The sequence below is a fragment of the Gallinula chloropus genome (genome assembly GCF_964237585.1).
Source record: "Gallinula chloropus genome assembly, chromosome: Z".
NCBI lineage: Eukaryota > Metazoa > Chordata > Aves > Gruiformes > Rallidae > Gallinula > Gallinula chloropus.
Window position 1 is genome coordinate 13,419,425 of NC_140089.1, and position 16,274 is coordinate 13,435,698.

The window sequence follows — 16,274 nt, forward strand, 5'->3', positions numbered from 1 at the left end:
AAAAAGAAGGAATTACTTGCTTTGTGCAAATTGTAAAAAAAAAAAAATCATGGTGCTGCGAGGATCTGTTAGTTGATAGGTTAAGTTTGGAGCTCTTTACATAACTCCTGTAATTCTGTGCAGGTGTTGTTATCAGTGTGATGTTGAAGAATCTGGATGCCAAAAGGCAAACAGTAGAAAAAAAATTAAAAAGAAGGGTCATCACTGCCCTCAGTAATTTAGAGCATGTTTCTTGGGCCAGAATTTAGTGAAAGAGATGAAGATAAGAATGAAAATTACTTCTTAGCAATAAAAATGCACTCATTTTAGCTTTTAATTTAATTTTTATAGCAAAATATTCCTCCAAATGACAAGGAAAAATATATTGTATCATCTGTGTTACCATTCACGTAGCAATGAAAGTCTACTCCAGCTTGCTTGGGAAGGCCTTATGGAAAAAAGCATACTGCTGGCATTAATTCTTGCTATTTTAAATATGTATTTGAAATAGAAACAAAACGTTTCTAAAATGTGCAGCTGTTTTATGCTCCATTGTCTTGCCTAACATGATGTTACCATGCCACTAGTTTTCCAGTTGTTACCTAGTTTGGGGGTCAACAGCTTGTAATTTATTCATAATATATGTCTCAGCAGTAGGAGAGGTGATGGACTTTTCATGTGCTTGCAGTTCCTGAAAGTCAAGTACAGAAACAGAACAAAGCAACCCATCCTAAAGAAAAATCAACTAAACAATGCCTCATCCTGCCATCCCCAAAAAATTAATAGACTTTTAGGGCTTTGTGAATCCAGCACAAAAAACTGTCTGTGGGTCACTTGTAAATAGTTGTCTACAGTTTTGGAAACCTGCACCCAAATCTCAGTAAGTGAGAACAGCCTCTATGAAAAAATATAACTCTGCCTCAGTCCAGAGCAAGCGAAATAAAGCAAGTGCATGTAATATCTGATACTGTTATCTTCTATCTGTGCAGCATTTGTTTTGTGTAGCATCTACTTTAAAAGTAGACTGATAACTTTTTATAGCACAGATAAAGTGATTTCTGATCCTGATACAAGTCTGTCTTTTGTCATAAATTTAATTTAGGATAAAGGAGAACAAGTAGAAAAACGACATTTGAAGGCATTCACTTTGTAAATAACATTAAGTTATCCAAAATATCCTAGAATTTGGAAAATGAACTGTGGTTTTTAGAAAATTTTACTGCATGAGCAGGATTGTTAATGAGATAAATATATACAGGTTCAGCTACTGAGGACTCCTAAATACATCACTGAACTCATTTGTGTATACATTGATCTCTCTAGCTCTTTCCCTTTTATATTTTCTATTCTTACTTGTATTGAAATTTGACTTTTCTTGCACAGAACAGCACAGATTGCTTATGCAATTCTACCAGCTGTTTGTTGAACTGCTTTGAAGTTATATTATTTCTCTTTCATATAGATTATTTCCTGATACTTCATCCCTAGCATTGCCAGATATATTATTTTCTAGGCCGCTGATTTAATGGAAGATCTTTATTGGTATTTGTAGAAGTCAATCTTTGCATCCTTCTATTTAGAATGCATCCACTCCTTAATATACACTTTCCTGTATGGCTTGATGAAGTATACAGTGTTACAACATTTACACTGTGGGTCAAAAACACTGGTTTGTCTTCAACTCTCATGGGCTTGTGTTTGTGTAGTTGTTGGTATTAAGAAATTAAGGAAATTCCGAATTTTAAATGGAAAATTGTTGGGCTTTGAGAATTTCTGAAAGTCTGATAAGTAACTGAATTTGGATTCAAGAGATAATATTTAAGTCTCCTTTTTGAAAAACCTGCTCTTCAGTTAGCCCTCAAATTATAACACATGTGAAATCAGTGTTTTGTAGTGTTTTTTACTCCTGAACAGATTTTCATTTGAATACAGACACATTAGAAATACAAGTCATAGACTTCTAACTAATGTTCTCATTATTGTACTTGCATGTTCTGGCGTCCTCCAGAGTCCCTTCTGGCTCCACTCCTCTTCATGCTGAGAGTGGTACAATTTGTATCCTTCATGCAGCAAAATTGTGGCTTGGCTGTGACTTTTTATTGCCACTATTCCTCAATATACCTAGTGTAATTTCTTTGTGATAAGAGTGGAAAAATCAATGCAGATAAAATTGTGTGGACACAGTTAAGACAAGTAAGCTGTTCCATTTCATCCCAAGCTCAGATTTTGAGGTCCCCACAAGGTGCCTGCTGTGGGTTTTTTACTTTCGGTACACTCTCCAGTTTAGCTATCTGTGAATATCCAGGATGGAACAGATGTTGAAATACATGGATATTCAAGTAGTTTGAGGAGTAATTTCACTTTTAACTTTCTGGAAAGGTACTAATTCATTAGAGAAGGGGATTTATAAAATGTTTTACTATACAGTGCAAATTATTGAACTACTATAAAGTTGTAACTTACCAGATAGTCAGATGACAACCAGTTTCCTGCAAACCAGAGGATATCATGGAGCTATTTCAAGATGATGGCAGTCCTCATCTCCCTCCAGAATCTGACATTTACTTGAGTTTTTACATCTATCCCTTGTTCTTCATTCTTTCTCTCTTAGAAGTATTTTCTGTGTTCATGTTTTCTTTTTAAATACCCAGAAAATTCCTTCTGAAAACTAATTTAAGAAATACTGAGGTTCCACAATTCAGCGTTTAGAAACACAAAAAGTAAGATTAAGCATACAAACATGCCTTTGTCTTTTTGTGAAAGTGCTTCAAATTTAGCCCTCAGTAACATACTGTTACCCAGAGCAGCATAATCCATGTTTTGCCTAAACATGAAAAACACCCATGTATGTATACTGTGAAAGTCAGTTAGCAGGAAAGTGTGTATAGAAGCACTAAAAAAATAAACTTCACAGTAATTATACAATAGACAGTAGAACTTACAATAGAATTTGTGTATGTATGAGTGTGTATATATGCTGGGGGAGAGCGAGAAAGCCCTGCAGGGACCAAAGCTTACTATAAAAACCCCAAACTTGTTAAATAAGTCTGCAAAAGCAGACCCTTGATAAACATTTACTCAACTATAGTGAACATGAACTACTGTAAATATTCTATAAAAGTTGTTAAAAATTCTAAGCAAGTTGTCATAACTCCTACATCTAGTATTTGAAAAACATGCCATTAACTACTGTATTCTAATATATATATTCTACATGGGGATAAAGTTAACACAGCATATTCAGTCATATCTTAGAATTTCATTAATTCTGAATTCATATCCAAGCAGCTTCAACTATCGTTCCATGTTACTTGCATGTCTAGGTGGTAGAAAGAAAGGAAGAGTTGAAAGTATAAAAGACTTGAGCCAGCCTTTCTTCAAGCTTTGTTCCTAATCCTACCTTTAGAGTTTATAATCTTTTCAGACAAGCTAGAGGCTGCTACCAGGGAATAGCAAACTCTTTTCCCAATGGTAATAAAATACAGTATGTTGTGTATGGCTGCTCTTGCAGAGGGTGTTAGTGACAATAATTATCTCTCATGAGGAACAGTGACTTTTATGTTTTCATTTTCAGGTGAGAACTCAGTCCTGTGCTGTTTGGGCACATATTAAAAGTAAGTAAGTTTTTCCTTTAATGAAAAAACAGGAATTGTCATGACTCTGCTGGGCAGCATAAACTAATGATTACTGTGGATGTTTCTTCATTTGCCATCAGTGGTTAGTTGACTTGGGGGGTTGAAAAGATTAGTAGCAGAAAATTTTCCTTGGACTTCAGTATTCTGCCCTCGCAGATTAATGTTAAAACAGATTCTCTGCTTTCTCCCTATTTTTTCTCTATTATTCTTTTTATGCACCACATCTTCATAGCAATTTTTGTGCATGAAGCATTTGAAGCACAGGCGATGTGAAATATTAGAAGCCTGTTTGAAGGTAGTTCTATATTGACCAAAAGATTTTTTTTTTCCCTAAAAAAATCTTTTCTAGCTTTTAGAAGCCACATTATTTATTTTGGTATGTTCAGGTTGTCCTTGGAGAATTAAATCCTTTTATGAACTCAGGAAAGTAAAAGACACTGCAAAAATAAAACATATGGCTAATTTTTGTTCTTATAAGTACAGTTCCTTAAAAGTATAATGGTATAACTCTAAAAAACAGTGAATTTCTCAGTATGGTTTTATCTTTTTTCATTTTTCTCTTTTTTTTCCCTAATAAAACATCTCCAGTGAGTGAGTTAATCTCAGAGAAGTTTGGTGTCCTCAAGGGATTGTTTTTCTTATTTTTGCCGTAGTAGAAAGTACTCTCTCCACCCATTTCATCATGTTTCAGCAAAAAGCAAACATTTCTCTCCTAACTAAGCTGAACCACTGGAGTCCCCTACACTCTCTTAACTTCTGCTTTCAAACTGAAAGACTCACAAATTGGATTTAGGAAATGCAGTCACTTTAAAGAGTGAGGAAGCACTTTGGAATGATAGTAGATGATGTGATGCATGGAGTGCTTGAGGGGCATTTGTTCCACTGTTCGCAAAACCCACATCTGACTTGTGTTATTACTGATCTGGTGACAACTATGTGCTTATTTCTAGTTTAGCTTTTGCTGTTTACTCTTGTAAATTAGTTTGTTTATTACTGGACTTACGATATAATTAAGGCAGTTTGTGGATGTGGAGGCTTGGCTGAGAGTATGGATTCCTTAGGTTTGAGGGCTCTGTTGCTAGAGCTGTGTAAGGCAAGGCTTGCAAAATAACTATGGGAAGACAGAAGACTGTCCTCTTCTGAATTTTTAGTTTATCATCTTGCAGAGCATCATTGGAGACTGTCTTACAAATGGGTATATTTCAGTTTTGGGATTAAAGGAATGGGTATTGGAAAATGGGAGTAGGAGAAGTCAGGCCTTTGGCTTCCTGTTTTAAATCTATTTGCCTTCATATTGAATCACAGAATCCAGACTGGTTTGGGTTGGAAAGGGCCTTAAAGCCCATCTAGTCCCAAGCCCCTGCCAAGGGCAGGGACACCCGCTGCTTAGCCCATGGCAGGGTCCACCTGGCCGTGGGCACTGCCGAGGAGGAGGCAGCCACAGCTTCTCTGGGCAGCCTGTACCAGGGCCTCACCACCCTCACAGGGAAGAATTTCTTCCTAATATCCCATCTAAATCTCCCCTCCTTCAACTTAAGTCCATTACCCTTTGTCCTGTCACTACAGTCCCTCTCCAGCTTTCTTGTAGGCCCTATAGGACTTCTAGCCAGATGGTATCATTGGCCTAATGTAATTCTGCAGCTGGAGGGACTGAGAGTTTTTTTGCTCTCTGAATCTTTTGAGGATCATTTCTTAGTGTGGAAGTAATATCTAAATTAGATCTGAACCAAATGGGCCTGTTTCAGATGCCTTCTAGACAAAGCTACACATGATATGACAAATCATTGTCATAAAAAGTTGTAGAAAGCTGTTAAAAGCATGCTTCCTTCTGTCACAAGCAAGTAAAATTAATTTTGAGGCATTTTCACCAAATATATTCCTGGAATGTGTGGGGAGGACGGTTGTCATTTTTATGGACAGGTGACATCTGCTCTAGAGATGCATAACTTTCTTATAGAAACTGGTGTTAAAAGTGATATAAGGATGGGTATAATTTTTACCAAATCTGAACATGCTTCTGGATTGAAAGATTTTGCTTGTAGGACCCCACTGACATTCTTTCATTTTGACAGCCTGACAGTAAGTTCACCGGTGAGAGTTGCTGCACAGGTAGAAGCCTCGCTTCACTAGGCAGTGTTAGGTGAAGATGGTAAACTGATTGGGAACCCCTTATGGCTCTGTATTACTTGTTTTGTGCTTCAGATCAGTTTGAGTGAGCACCCAGCCAGTTTTGAACCTGTGCATTCAGATGAGCCAAAAAAGAGTAACTGTACTTGCTTTTCTGATGTTCAGGCACTTGGATTCTCCTCATAGACATAGACAGTAATGTCACTGAAGTGAGTGCCATTCTCACCAGAATTCAATTTTTCACTAAAACATTAAATACTTAAACTTGCAAGGTTTAACAGCAAATTGGGTTATGGAATCTTTCAGGAATAAGATTCAGCATTTTAGAAGTCTAGTAAGAAATAACCTTTGACTAGGCTGAAAATGGGATAGAGGTGGCTGAAAGGGATTGAGGTTCTATTTCCTCAGGTTATCTGTGCCAGTAATCCTTAGTAATTGTGACTGTGACAGCAAGTCACAGTAAGCCTTTTGTTCTGTCCCTGGGTGGCTTCTGGTATTATGGGCTTGGGCCAGACTGTTGTTGCCAGGTTTATTTCTATTCTGTCACTTGGAGAAAAGGAAAAAAAAATGGGGGGGGTGGGGGGGGGGTGGGGGTGGAGAAAGAAGGAGGAGAAATCATGCCCAGATTGTAAAAGAAGAAATTAAGGATATGTATTGAGCTGTTTAATACAGCACTAGGGTTTTCTGGCACCACAGACCACCTTGGCATACGACTGAAACTGCCATCAAAGAAAGAAAAAAGGCAGGAAACTGAGGGATGGGTAAGGATAATCATGTCTGTGAAACACACCATTTAATCTTACTTCCTCAGCTGGATGTTAGCTACTAAGTAGTCAGCTCCATCACTACTTCACTGAGCAGTAAGTCCAGCATCTGGGTTTTGTTGCAGTAATTTAACCTGGAGCAGACTCCATGAGTCAGTCACAAGACTGAAGCTACGCTACTTGGTATTTGTTTATTTGAATTGTTTGATATTTTCTTTCAGGTTTGTCACCCACTCTGCATTACATGACTGCTGTTGGATTTGGGTCAGTTGCTGCTGTCTGTCTTATACTGTTCCTCTCATTCTCAGTGGCACGGTATGTATTGTCAGATAGCTTTTTTTGCCAGCCTGTTTGGATAAGGCTTCTTGGGTGTTAGAAGTTATGATCAAGAGTTCCTTCAGGGGGTCACTAATTCTGTCTGTTGCTTGAACTGATGCCCTCTTTATCTTTGTAGTCATTGGCAAAACATCTGAGAAGTATGGGGCTCATCTTAATAAAGGAAGAACTCAGACAATGAGTAGCAATAAGACTTCAGTTCAGAGATGTTTTGATTTAATGGTAACTAAATAAGTGAAGTTTTTATGGTGTGCTACACTAAGAGTGAAGTCATAAACACAAAAATGTTGATGTAATTTTCCTGTGCAAAGACCCAATTTCTAGTCTTCCCAGCTTTAATTAAAAGGTTTAAAAGGATTTTTTTTTTCCAGTAGTGTTGATCTTTAGCTAAAGGCCACGATAAACCTGTTAGAAAGTTTTAGGAAATTGATTTTGTTCTGTTTTGTGATAGTTCAATGGTAGTAACTTCATACTTGTCTTCCTTTCAAAGCTAAAATAAATATATACCTTTGAGCAGCTTTGAGCAACTTTAAGCAACCTCTTTGATTTTGCTTTAATATGTTTATCTCTAAGAACAGTCTTCTGATCTACATCCCTTGAAAGGTCAGGACCCTCCAGCATGGGGGCTGTGAAGTAGAGAACACTGATGGGTTAAACTGTTTGTTTGGCATTCAGAAATAGGAGTAGCTAGTCTTATACAGGACCTGAGAAAGTAGGAATATTTAGATTTGTATCTGCCTAAATTTCAAGTCAGTTCTTACAATCTGAACTGCAAAACAAAGGTTCCACAGTGCCTTTTTTTCTTTAAGTAATTAAAGGGATCTCGTGATTCCCGTGGCAATAGGATGCCGTGATAAGCTTGAGCTTGCAGTCTTGGTTTGGTTTTGGTTTTTTGAAAAATACTGTCAAGAGTGAGCTTTGACATTTGAGGCAGAAGGGGCTACAACTGTCTTGGTGTCTAAACTGGCATTCCTGGCAGGCGGCTGCTTACAGCAGGAGGAGGGGCATCCCTTAGTTGTCATGGTGTGAAAGGCTCCTCAGTTACTTCAGTCATTCTGGGAAAAATGTCACAGCGGAATAGAAATGCTTTTTAAAACCATGTCAGATCAATTAGCAACACAGTGATAGGAGAACTATTTAAGGTAATAGACAATACTGGAAGAATCATGTATGAGTATGAACGGGTTGCAAAAAGCATAGAGAAGATTAGGTCCTGAATTTCCACTTCAGACGTCTTTAAAAACGAGCTCCTTAGGGAGCTGAGTACCTTGAGTGCGTTTGACAGGGGTCATGCTGTAATGTGGTGTGATGTTGGAGGCCAGGAGTTGGTAATTCAGCAAGCACACAGAGAAATTTGTGAATCCATTCTCTTCTTTTTAGAGAATATCCTTGGTAGGAATTAAAGCTCCTCCATCTCATTAGGAAAAACCCAGATGTCATTTGTGATAGACTTCACAGTGCTCACAAGAAGTAGCTATAATGATAACAAATACTCATTTAATTTTAAATAAGCATCAGTTTTATGCATTTCTGAGTAAGAATGTAATTTGAATAAACTTGTGAGTCAGCCTTCTGCCCTGCCCAGTTGTAAAGCCATGGTCCTGTTTTAGGCCCTGTACTCCAGGAAAGATGTGGCCCATGGGGAGAAGGAGACAGAGGAACTCGACAAGACATGAGATCTATTGGTCCAACTGCGAGTAGGATGACTACTAGTAGGTTTCTTAATGTGGCAGAGAAGAGACTGCCAAGAAGCATAACATACAAATAGGCAAAACACCACTGTAGTAACACCCAGCTTCTCCTGTCCGTGGTGCTCATGGGACATGTACCCATGTGCTTCTAAACAGTAGGGGACTGAGGCATGGTGACAGGTGGCTGTGAATGGGGTGCAACTATGGCTTCTGGGTGGGGAAAACAAATACTTGTCAGGAATGGCACAGCTACAGCTGATCTTGCCATGATGTCAGGTGAATAGTCTTATATTATTTCTTGGGGTCCCTCTAAGCTTTTCTGTTCCACAGTTTCTGTCACAAAGAGCCACTGTATTGAAGTACTTACCATCTTACTACATGTCTGCTGCCTCAGGAATTACATTACTGCAGTGGGACAGATTGTGAATTCCCATTTAGTGTGCTTGCTGTCATCAACTTTAACTGTTCCTCAGTGGGTAAAGGTCTGACACTGGGTTTGCAAAGTACACTGTCTGACTGTTGATGTACTTAGCTATTACTAATTTTTTTTCATCTAAAAATTCATTAGGTCACAGTTGTTCTTACTCAGTTGCCGTGTCACACATTTAACTTGCTTCATTCCTCCTAATCTTTTACTTCATTTTATATATATGATGCTCATTCAGATGCAAAAGGATGGTGCCTAATCTTCAGCTCTCTGAAGATCTGCTTTGGGCAGATGTCCAAAGCTTGTCGATGGCAAGGTTAACATAGGTCAGGTAGTCAGCAGGCCCTATGGGAACGCTTCCTACCCACCTCGAACTGGCTGTAATACTCAGTTTGTAGCAGCACCTTAGGTCTTAAAAGACTTTTTAGAAACTTTATCGTTTATCCCATTGATGTGAGTGGTGCACGTTCTCTGTCAGGTCTATGCTTGAGTCTTGGAATGGTTGCAAAGTATTTATTTCTTTAACTGGGATTTGTTCTCTTTCCCCAGCTCTTATCTCCACAGCACAGTGCACTCCCCACCTGCTGCTTTAGCCTGCGAGGCTGTACATTTGTCTGCTGCAGTGGACGTGGCACAAGCAGGGATTACATCATCGCTCCTGGAGACTGAAAGTGTCTCTCTGCTCTGATGTTTTAACCCCTGAAGTCTGCATAGAGAAAAATGCACATTTCTTAGCAAGGCCTTCATCTGTTGTGTATAGATGTATCTGAATAGCACATACCTACTATAGCATGGGCAGTTGAAATGTGGTTATTATTGGAAGTGAGATGTTCATTGTCTCCCCTTGTTTCCAGAGGGTGTGGTATGCAAAAGAGAACCCTCACAAACAGGTTTCTGTCAGAGATGTTAGCATGCATCCTGCTTGTTGGCCACAGGCTTTCAGCAATTCCAGTGACATGAACAACTAATGAGGGTCTGTATAGTATTTTATTACATGAATAATCCCCTGATCCAGGTGAGACTATCTGGGGGATCCACTACCTTGGAACACATAAACTGGCCCATTATGAGAGAAAATGCAGCCTTACATCAGATGAAGTGCCTGTTGTATTCCCATATATAAAGGTAGAAGACTTTTATCAGTCACGGGTAATATTAGCTCAATAACAAGTACTGAGCTGTTGGCCATGAAATTGTCAGTTTAAAATAGTGTCAGCAACAGATGTGTTCCAGAGATTGCAATCACTGCTCAAAGCAATTAGCAATAATTGCAAATAATACAGCAATCTATAAAACTGCCGTTTGCCAACAAGCTGACTAGCTTTAATGATATGTGAAACTAATTTAAATAAGGAGCTACCTGTGTTAAGTGCAGTTTTGTTAATCCCTGTTCTCTAATTACAATGAGTAAAACCATTAAACCATTGTCTGGTTAATGAGCCAGTGTGTAACATCTGGTTAGAGTCACTCAATAAAGTACAATTAAACAAGTTCCTATGGCATACTCTCAGTTAACATTTTTTTTCCTTCTGTAAGAATGAATCAAGTGCCTTTAATTACTTCCACTCCTGTTTAGAAGTTGCTTTTCGATGTATTAGCAAAATCATTCTGCTAACTGATGAAATAAAAAAGCAAGAGCTTTGGTTTTTACTCAGTTTTGTTGTTTACTCCAGGTTATGTTTTGCCTTTTATCACTTTGAATATATGATAACCCTTTTTTTTTAAATTCTAAATATTTCTGATTCCTGATGGCTTTATAAATTTAGACACTGTGTTAATGCTTTTCTCTGTGTGTGTGTGTTTAAAAAAGGGTGTTAAAGTTTAACATCAGAAAGGAATTACAATCAGAGCTACATGAGAGAGCATTTAGCTGGTGCATCTAACTGGGGATACTTTTTTCAGATCTGGGTGATGTCGTTTCTGTTATCCAGCATTTCCTTTGTCTACATTAGCAATTAAGAGTTGGGGATGCTCACTGATTGAGTAAGAACAACCTTACTGATACTTACTCTTTCAGTTTCTCCTGTGGAATTCATTCTCACACGTTCTGCTTGTAATTCCCTGTCTCAATGGAATAGGCTGCCAAGGTATAATGGTACAGACTGCACTACATTCTGGTTCATTCTATTGCTGCACTAGCTGTGAGAGAGTTCATGAGCAGTTGTTCCTGAATAAGGGAGAGCTGGAGAGGCAGGAAATTATTTAGAGAAGCAGGTACAACATCCTCTGTGAGAGGAAAACTAATTTCACCCTTTGCCAGGACCAGCAGTGTTCCAGCATGTTATGCAGGACTGGGGGTGTGAAGTCTGTCTTGTCAGTGGGATAGGTGAAAGGTTGGACGTCTTCATGTAACCTTCTTTTCTCTGTACCTCTTCTTTACCCAGGCTGTCTTTCTGTAAGGTAAGGTTTTCAGAGCAAGGTTTCTTCTTACCAAACATGTTTCTGCTGGGACTTACATGATGCGTTTAGTGACTCAGCCCTGCAGAGCTGAGCAGTGCAGCACATCACTACCCAGGAATGGAGTGGCATGGGAGGAGCAAGGAGGCAGGACTCCCTGCCATCTTTACCTCTCCAGAACAGCTACAGTCCTGCATGTTTCCCTCTTTGCCTCCTTTGTCACTCTTGGCAGACCTACCTCTGGCTGTGAGCCTGCCTTCTCTGTTGTGTACTGATCTTTCTTCCCTCTGCACCAGTCTCAGTTTAATGTGGGAAGCATAGAGAAATCGTTAAATAATTTAGCCTTGCCCTCTTCAGATAATTGTGCAAACATTAATTGTGTTGCAGTGTGTTAATTGTATGTGTAGTGTGTTAAGAGTTTGTGTTTCTTTTTCAGAAACATGACTCCGTTGCTCCCAAGCTTTTCAACTATTTTTAAAAATTATTTTTAGGTAAAGTGAAAGCTTTATCCAGTAGGAAATAAAGAAGTAGCTGTAGTAGAAGAACCTTAGAAGTTCTACTTGGAATGACTAGTATAGGACTGGACAAAAACAACAACGTGAAATTGTAGTGGCTGTACTTTTGTCTGTTACAGAAACAAGGTTGTACAGTGAAATTAATCTGGTTTTAAGAGTAGTGCTAGTGAAGGCCAGCTGTCTGACATGACATTGGAAGGAAATACACCTTTATGCTAGAAAGAGTTTCACTGTGAATACAAACTTGTAGACTTCTGATCGGATATACAAATACACTTCCTGGGAGAGGACAGTCCTGCCAACTGAATGGAGTTAAAGTGTGTCTCTGCAGGGGTGCTTTTGTTACTCAGATTTATTATCCTTACACTCACGTTTATGGAATCATCTGGCAGCTCTGTATTTTGCACATAGCATCCTGCTGAGCTAATTGCTATATTGGTTCAAGAAATTCTAGAGACATTTCTAATGATTCTTTACTGCCATTCCCTCAGTTAACACTGAAATTCTCCTTCCAGTATTTTTTGCTCTGCCTCCTGGAATAAGTATTCCACACCAAGGCCAAGTAAGGTAAAGCCACGCACCACTGCTATGCTGTTACTGCTGGTCTGTACCCATTCATGGTGCTATATTGAGAAACTGTTTGGTTTAGATACATACCAATGTCTGCATTATCTCCAAAATTTTCATCTCCAGAGGAAGGAGATTGTTATTCCTAGATAAACAATTCTGTGTAAGCTTACGTTAAGCTAATTTTTATCTTTTGTTTTGTAATAGATAACGTGGGTTACAGTAAAAACACAGTGTTTGTGTGTGTAATTGTGATAGGGTGTCAAAAACCTTTGTTGTGAAATATACTTTCTACTGTATGTCACTATTGGCTCCTTTAAAGCTTTTGGTGAGATTTCTTTGTTCTGTGCATGATGGAGACAGCCAGAAGCCACCCAGACTCCTTTGTTTCAGTATTTACAGTCTCAGTTAATAGTGGCCAGATGTGTGGGCCAGTCTGCACCTCATTTCTGTGTGTGAGCTCAGATTTAACTTCCCAGTCACCACCCTGTTTCCCAGGTCTTACACTGTTCTTCAGCATTTCTGATCCTGGTGACTGCATTTGCTCTAGGAAGTTAGGTCTCTGAAAAATCTAACTGCTGCATTGCTGTCAAGGGCAGCGCTGTTGCCTTTGGGTGACAGCCAGAGGAGACTCTGTGAGAGCGGTTGGTGATCTAAGTGCTGAGCTCCAGTAGAAAGGAAAGTACCATTGCCAAAGCACCTCCACAGCTGCAGCTCCTGGAAGCAGAGGAAATGACACTGGGCAGCACAGATGCTTGTTCCTTTCGGCTCTGACACAGATGAGGTCTGAGGATGCAGGAGGCAATGACACTATTTGTGGTATAGCTATTGCGGAAACATTTGTATTCCGAGGTAAACAAAAATGACACCTTTATGATCACAGAAAAGAGGGACTAGCTCTGAATTCTGTTGTCCCCCTCTGCTGCCCCAAGTGTCCATGCATGCTTTATCCAGAAATAGTGCTTTTGTTCCTGCAGTCTCATAGCTGAGTAAGGAAGTGACCTTTTACTGGTGTTTTCCCACCTGAGGCGGCGGAATTGATGTATTTTAGTTGCAGTTCATGTTTTATGTTCCCTGGTGCCCTTGTTGGATCACCACAGTGTGAAAAATCAGATACATTATATATGTGTAACACATGTACATAATATGTGTTGTCTTTTCTGTTTCTTCCATTGCACCTAAGCAGCATCTGAAGATACAGTCAGAATTTCACCGCAAGAGCGGGGAAGTTTCTACCCCACTATGGTGGGTTGGCCCTGGTTGGAGGCCAGGTGCCCACCAAAACTGCTCTTCCCTCCTCAACAGGACAGGGGAGAGAATCACAACAACAGGCTTATGGGCCAAGGCCTCTGCTCAGGAAAATTCATCTAATTTATTACCAAGCAGAACAGAGTATTGAGAAATAAGCCCAAACCTTAAAGCACCAACCCCTGCCCTTCCCTTCTTAACGGGCTCAGCTTCACTCACGGTTCTGTCCTGCCACCTCCCTGTGGCACAGGTGATGGGGAATGGAGGTTGGGGTCAGTTCATCATGTTGTCTGTGTCGCTCCTTCCTCCTCAGGGGAGGACTCTTCACACTCTGCCCTGCTCTAGCCTGGGATCCCACTCACAGGAGGCATTCCTCCACCGATTTCTCCAATGTGAATCCTGATGGGCTGCACTTCTTCACCAACTGCTCTAGCATGGGTCTCTTCCATGTAGTGCAGACCTTCAGGAACAAACTGCTCCCATGTGGGTCCCACACAGGGTCACAAATCCTGCCATCAAACCTGCTCTGGCATGGGCTCCTGTCTCCATGGGCTGCAGGTCCTTCCTCAAGCCTGCTCCAACACAGGCTTCCCATGGGGTCATAGTGTCCTTCAGATGCTGCCACTTGCTCTGGTGTGTGGTCCTCAGGCTGCAGGTGTAATCTCTACTCCCCATCATGAGCAGCAGGGGGACAACTTGCTTCATTCACCATGGACTTCACCACAGCCTGCATGGAATCTGTGCTCTGGTGCCTGGAACACCTCCTCCCCCTCCTGCACTGCCCTTGGTGTCTGCAGGGTTGTTACTCTCACATCTTCTCACTCCTCTCTCTGGCTGCAAATGATGCCCCTAGTTTTATGGGTTTTTGGGGTGAGTTGTGTTTGGTTTAGGTTTTTTTCCTAAAGATGTTGCCCTGTTGGTGCTGCTACTGCTGCTGATGGGCTGGGCCTTGGTCAGAGGTAGGCCTGTCTTGGAGCTGGCTGGCATTGGCTCTATTGGAGAAGGGGAGCTTCTAGCAGCTTCTCACGGTGCTCCCCTGCTACCAAAACATTGCCATGAAAATCCAGAACACCCCAGAAGTATGAAAAAAATATTAACAGAGTGGAGAACAACAGAGGAAGGATTATAGAAATAAAGTCAGCTCTTAGCAGTCATTTCCAAAGGCCCGGGTGCTCCTGAGCAGCTTTTAGCACAGAGTATTTCAGGTTGATGGCAGCTTATACATCCCACCCCCCACCCTGTACCCATCCTGGGAGACATGGAGAGAGAGCAAAGTGAATTGGGGTAGGATGGTGAAGATATTTTGAGCTAACAGGCACGGATCAGCTGTGGCAATACAGCGGGGTAAAGCCTAATATACCGGAACAGAGGGTGGCTGTGAGCCAGTTCTCAGCTTTCCTCTTCATCTGTGGAAAATGACGTCCCCGGTTGGGCTCTTGGCTTCAGAGGATATTAGGAAGTTCCATTTTGTTTTGCATTCCTGTGAATTCTGACCCACTCTGGGTATTTCATTTCCATGTGCACAACAGCCAGCCCTTCCCTATCAGGTGGAGTATTCATTCAGGCACTGCAAGCACAGGGCCAGGTCCATGGGGAATGCCAAACAGCAGTTGTAAGTACCTGCTGAGAGGCAGGAAAAGAGTGCTTCAAAAGCAGCTCGGGATTTTTGCAGTCTCTTACTAGCAAACGAATACAATGATTTCTGTGTGATTATCAAGCCTCTTTCGGAGTGGTGGCTTGTGTGTTTTGCGGCTAAATGAAAGTTGGATCATTCCAGGTCTGTTAAATGCTACCTTACTCCCTTGTTCTTCATGGCTTTAATCTGTTGGATGTTACATTTTATTCCAATAAAACAGGCTCAAAATTGTGTATGCCTCCAGACATTCTGAGGAATTCAACTTTCTGTCCCAGATTGTCATCAAATTCTCTTGAAATTATGGAATTATTGAGGTTCTCTGCCTCCATGGCTTAACATTGTTCCTTCTAAATTTAGCACAATGATACTAGTTTGGAATCTGGCCTTATGTTGTAGCTCAAAACAGAAAGAGGAGACCAGAGAGACAAATACATTGTGCGTTTTTGCAAAGAGATTGAAAGCAATAGCTGTAAGAATGTTTCCTCGTGTTGCCACAGCAGTATCTGGAGACTTCAGCAGCACTATTATTTATGTACACAGGAGGTCAGTGTGAGGCAAGGTAGATGGGAATTTCCAGCTGCACATGTCCAGCAGATCACTTTCTTGTTCAAATATCCAATTTTTATTATTTTAATTTTTTTCCTCATTTTCTTAAAAGGTTTTTCTGTTGGTGAGTCCAATAAATAGGACTGTTAGAGTTAGTTTAGGACCTTGTAGATCGGTGCTGCTTTCTTCTGGGACTCCTAGGAATCTGTTTTTTTCATCCCACATTCTGATAATTACCACAGCAGGACTGATTCATGGTTTTTTTTCAAACAAACCAGACTGTTTGAACACATTTTTGTGTATTGGCTTTGTGTGTTTTGCAGTGAAAATCTGTACTGTCTTTGACACGGTGCGACAAGCGTTTCTTACCTGACAATAAGATGGCTTAATGCAAGCATCATTTCTG

At 40.3% G+C, this 16,274-nt stretch overlaps 1 protein-coding gene across 1 annotated transcript in view; it reads left to right on the forward strand.

Annotated features, from left to right (window-relative positions):
* The window catches only part of SUSD1 (sushi domain containing 1), a gene marked incomplete at its 3' end in the record, with an annotated part of 49,908 nt that extends 40,261 nt beyond the window's left edge, over positions 1 to 9,647 (forward strand). The window contains exons 14-16 of the mRNA XM_084278326.1: positions 3,554 to 3,593; positions 6,727 to 6,820; positions 9,509 to 9,647. Coding sequence (XP_084134452.1) covers positions 3,554 to 3,593; positions 6,727 to 6,820; positions 9,509 to 9,647 — 273 coding nt within the window. The remainder of the gene's footprint in view (positions 1 to 3,553; positions 3,594 to 6,726; positions 6,821 to 9,508) is intronic.
* Between the last annotated feature and the right edge of the window lie 6,627 nt (positions 9,648 to 16,274).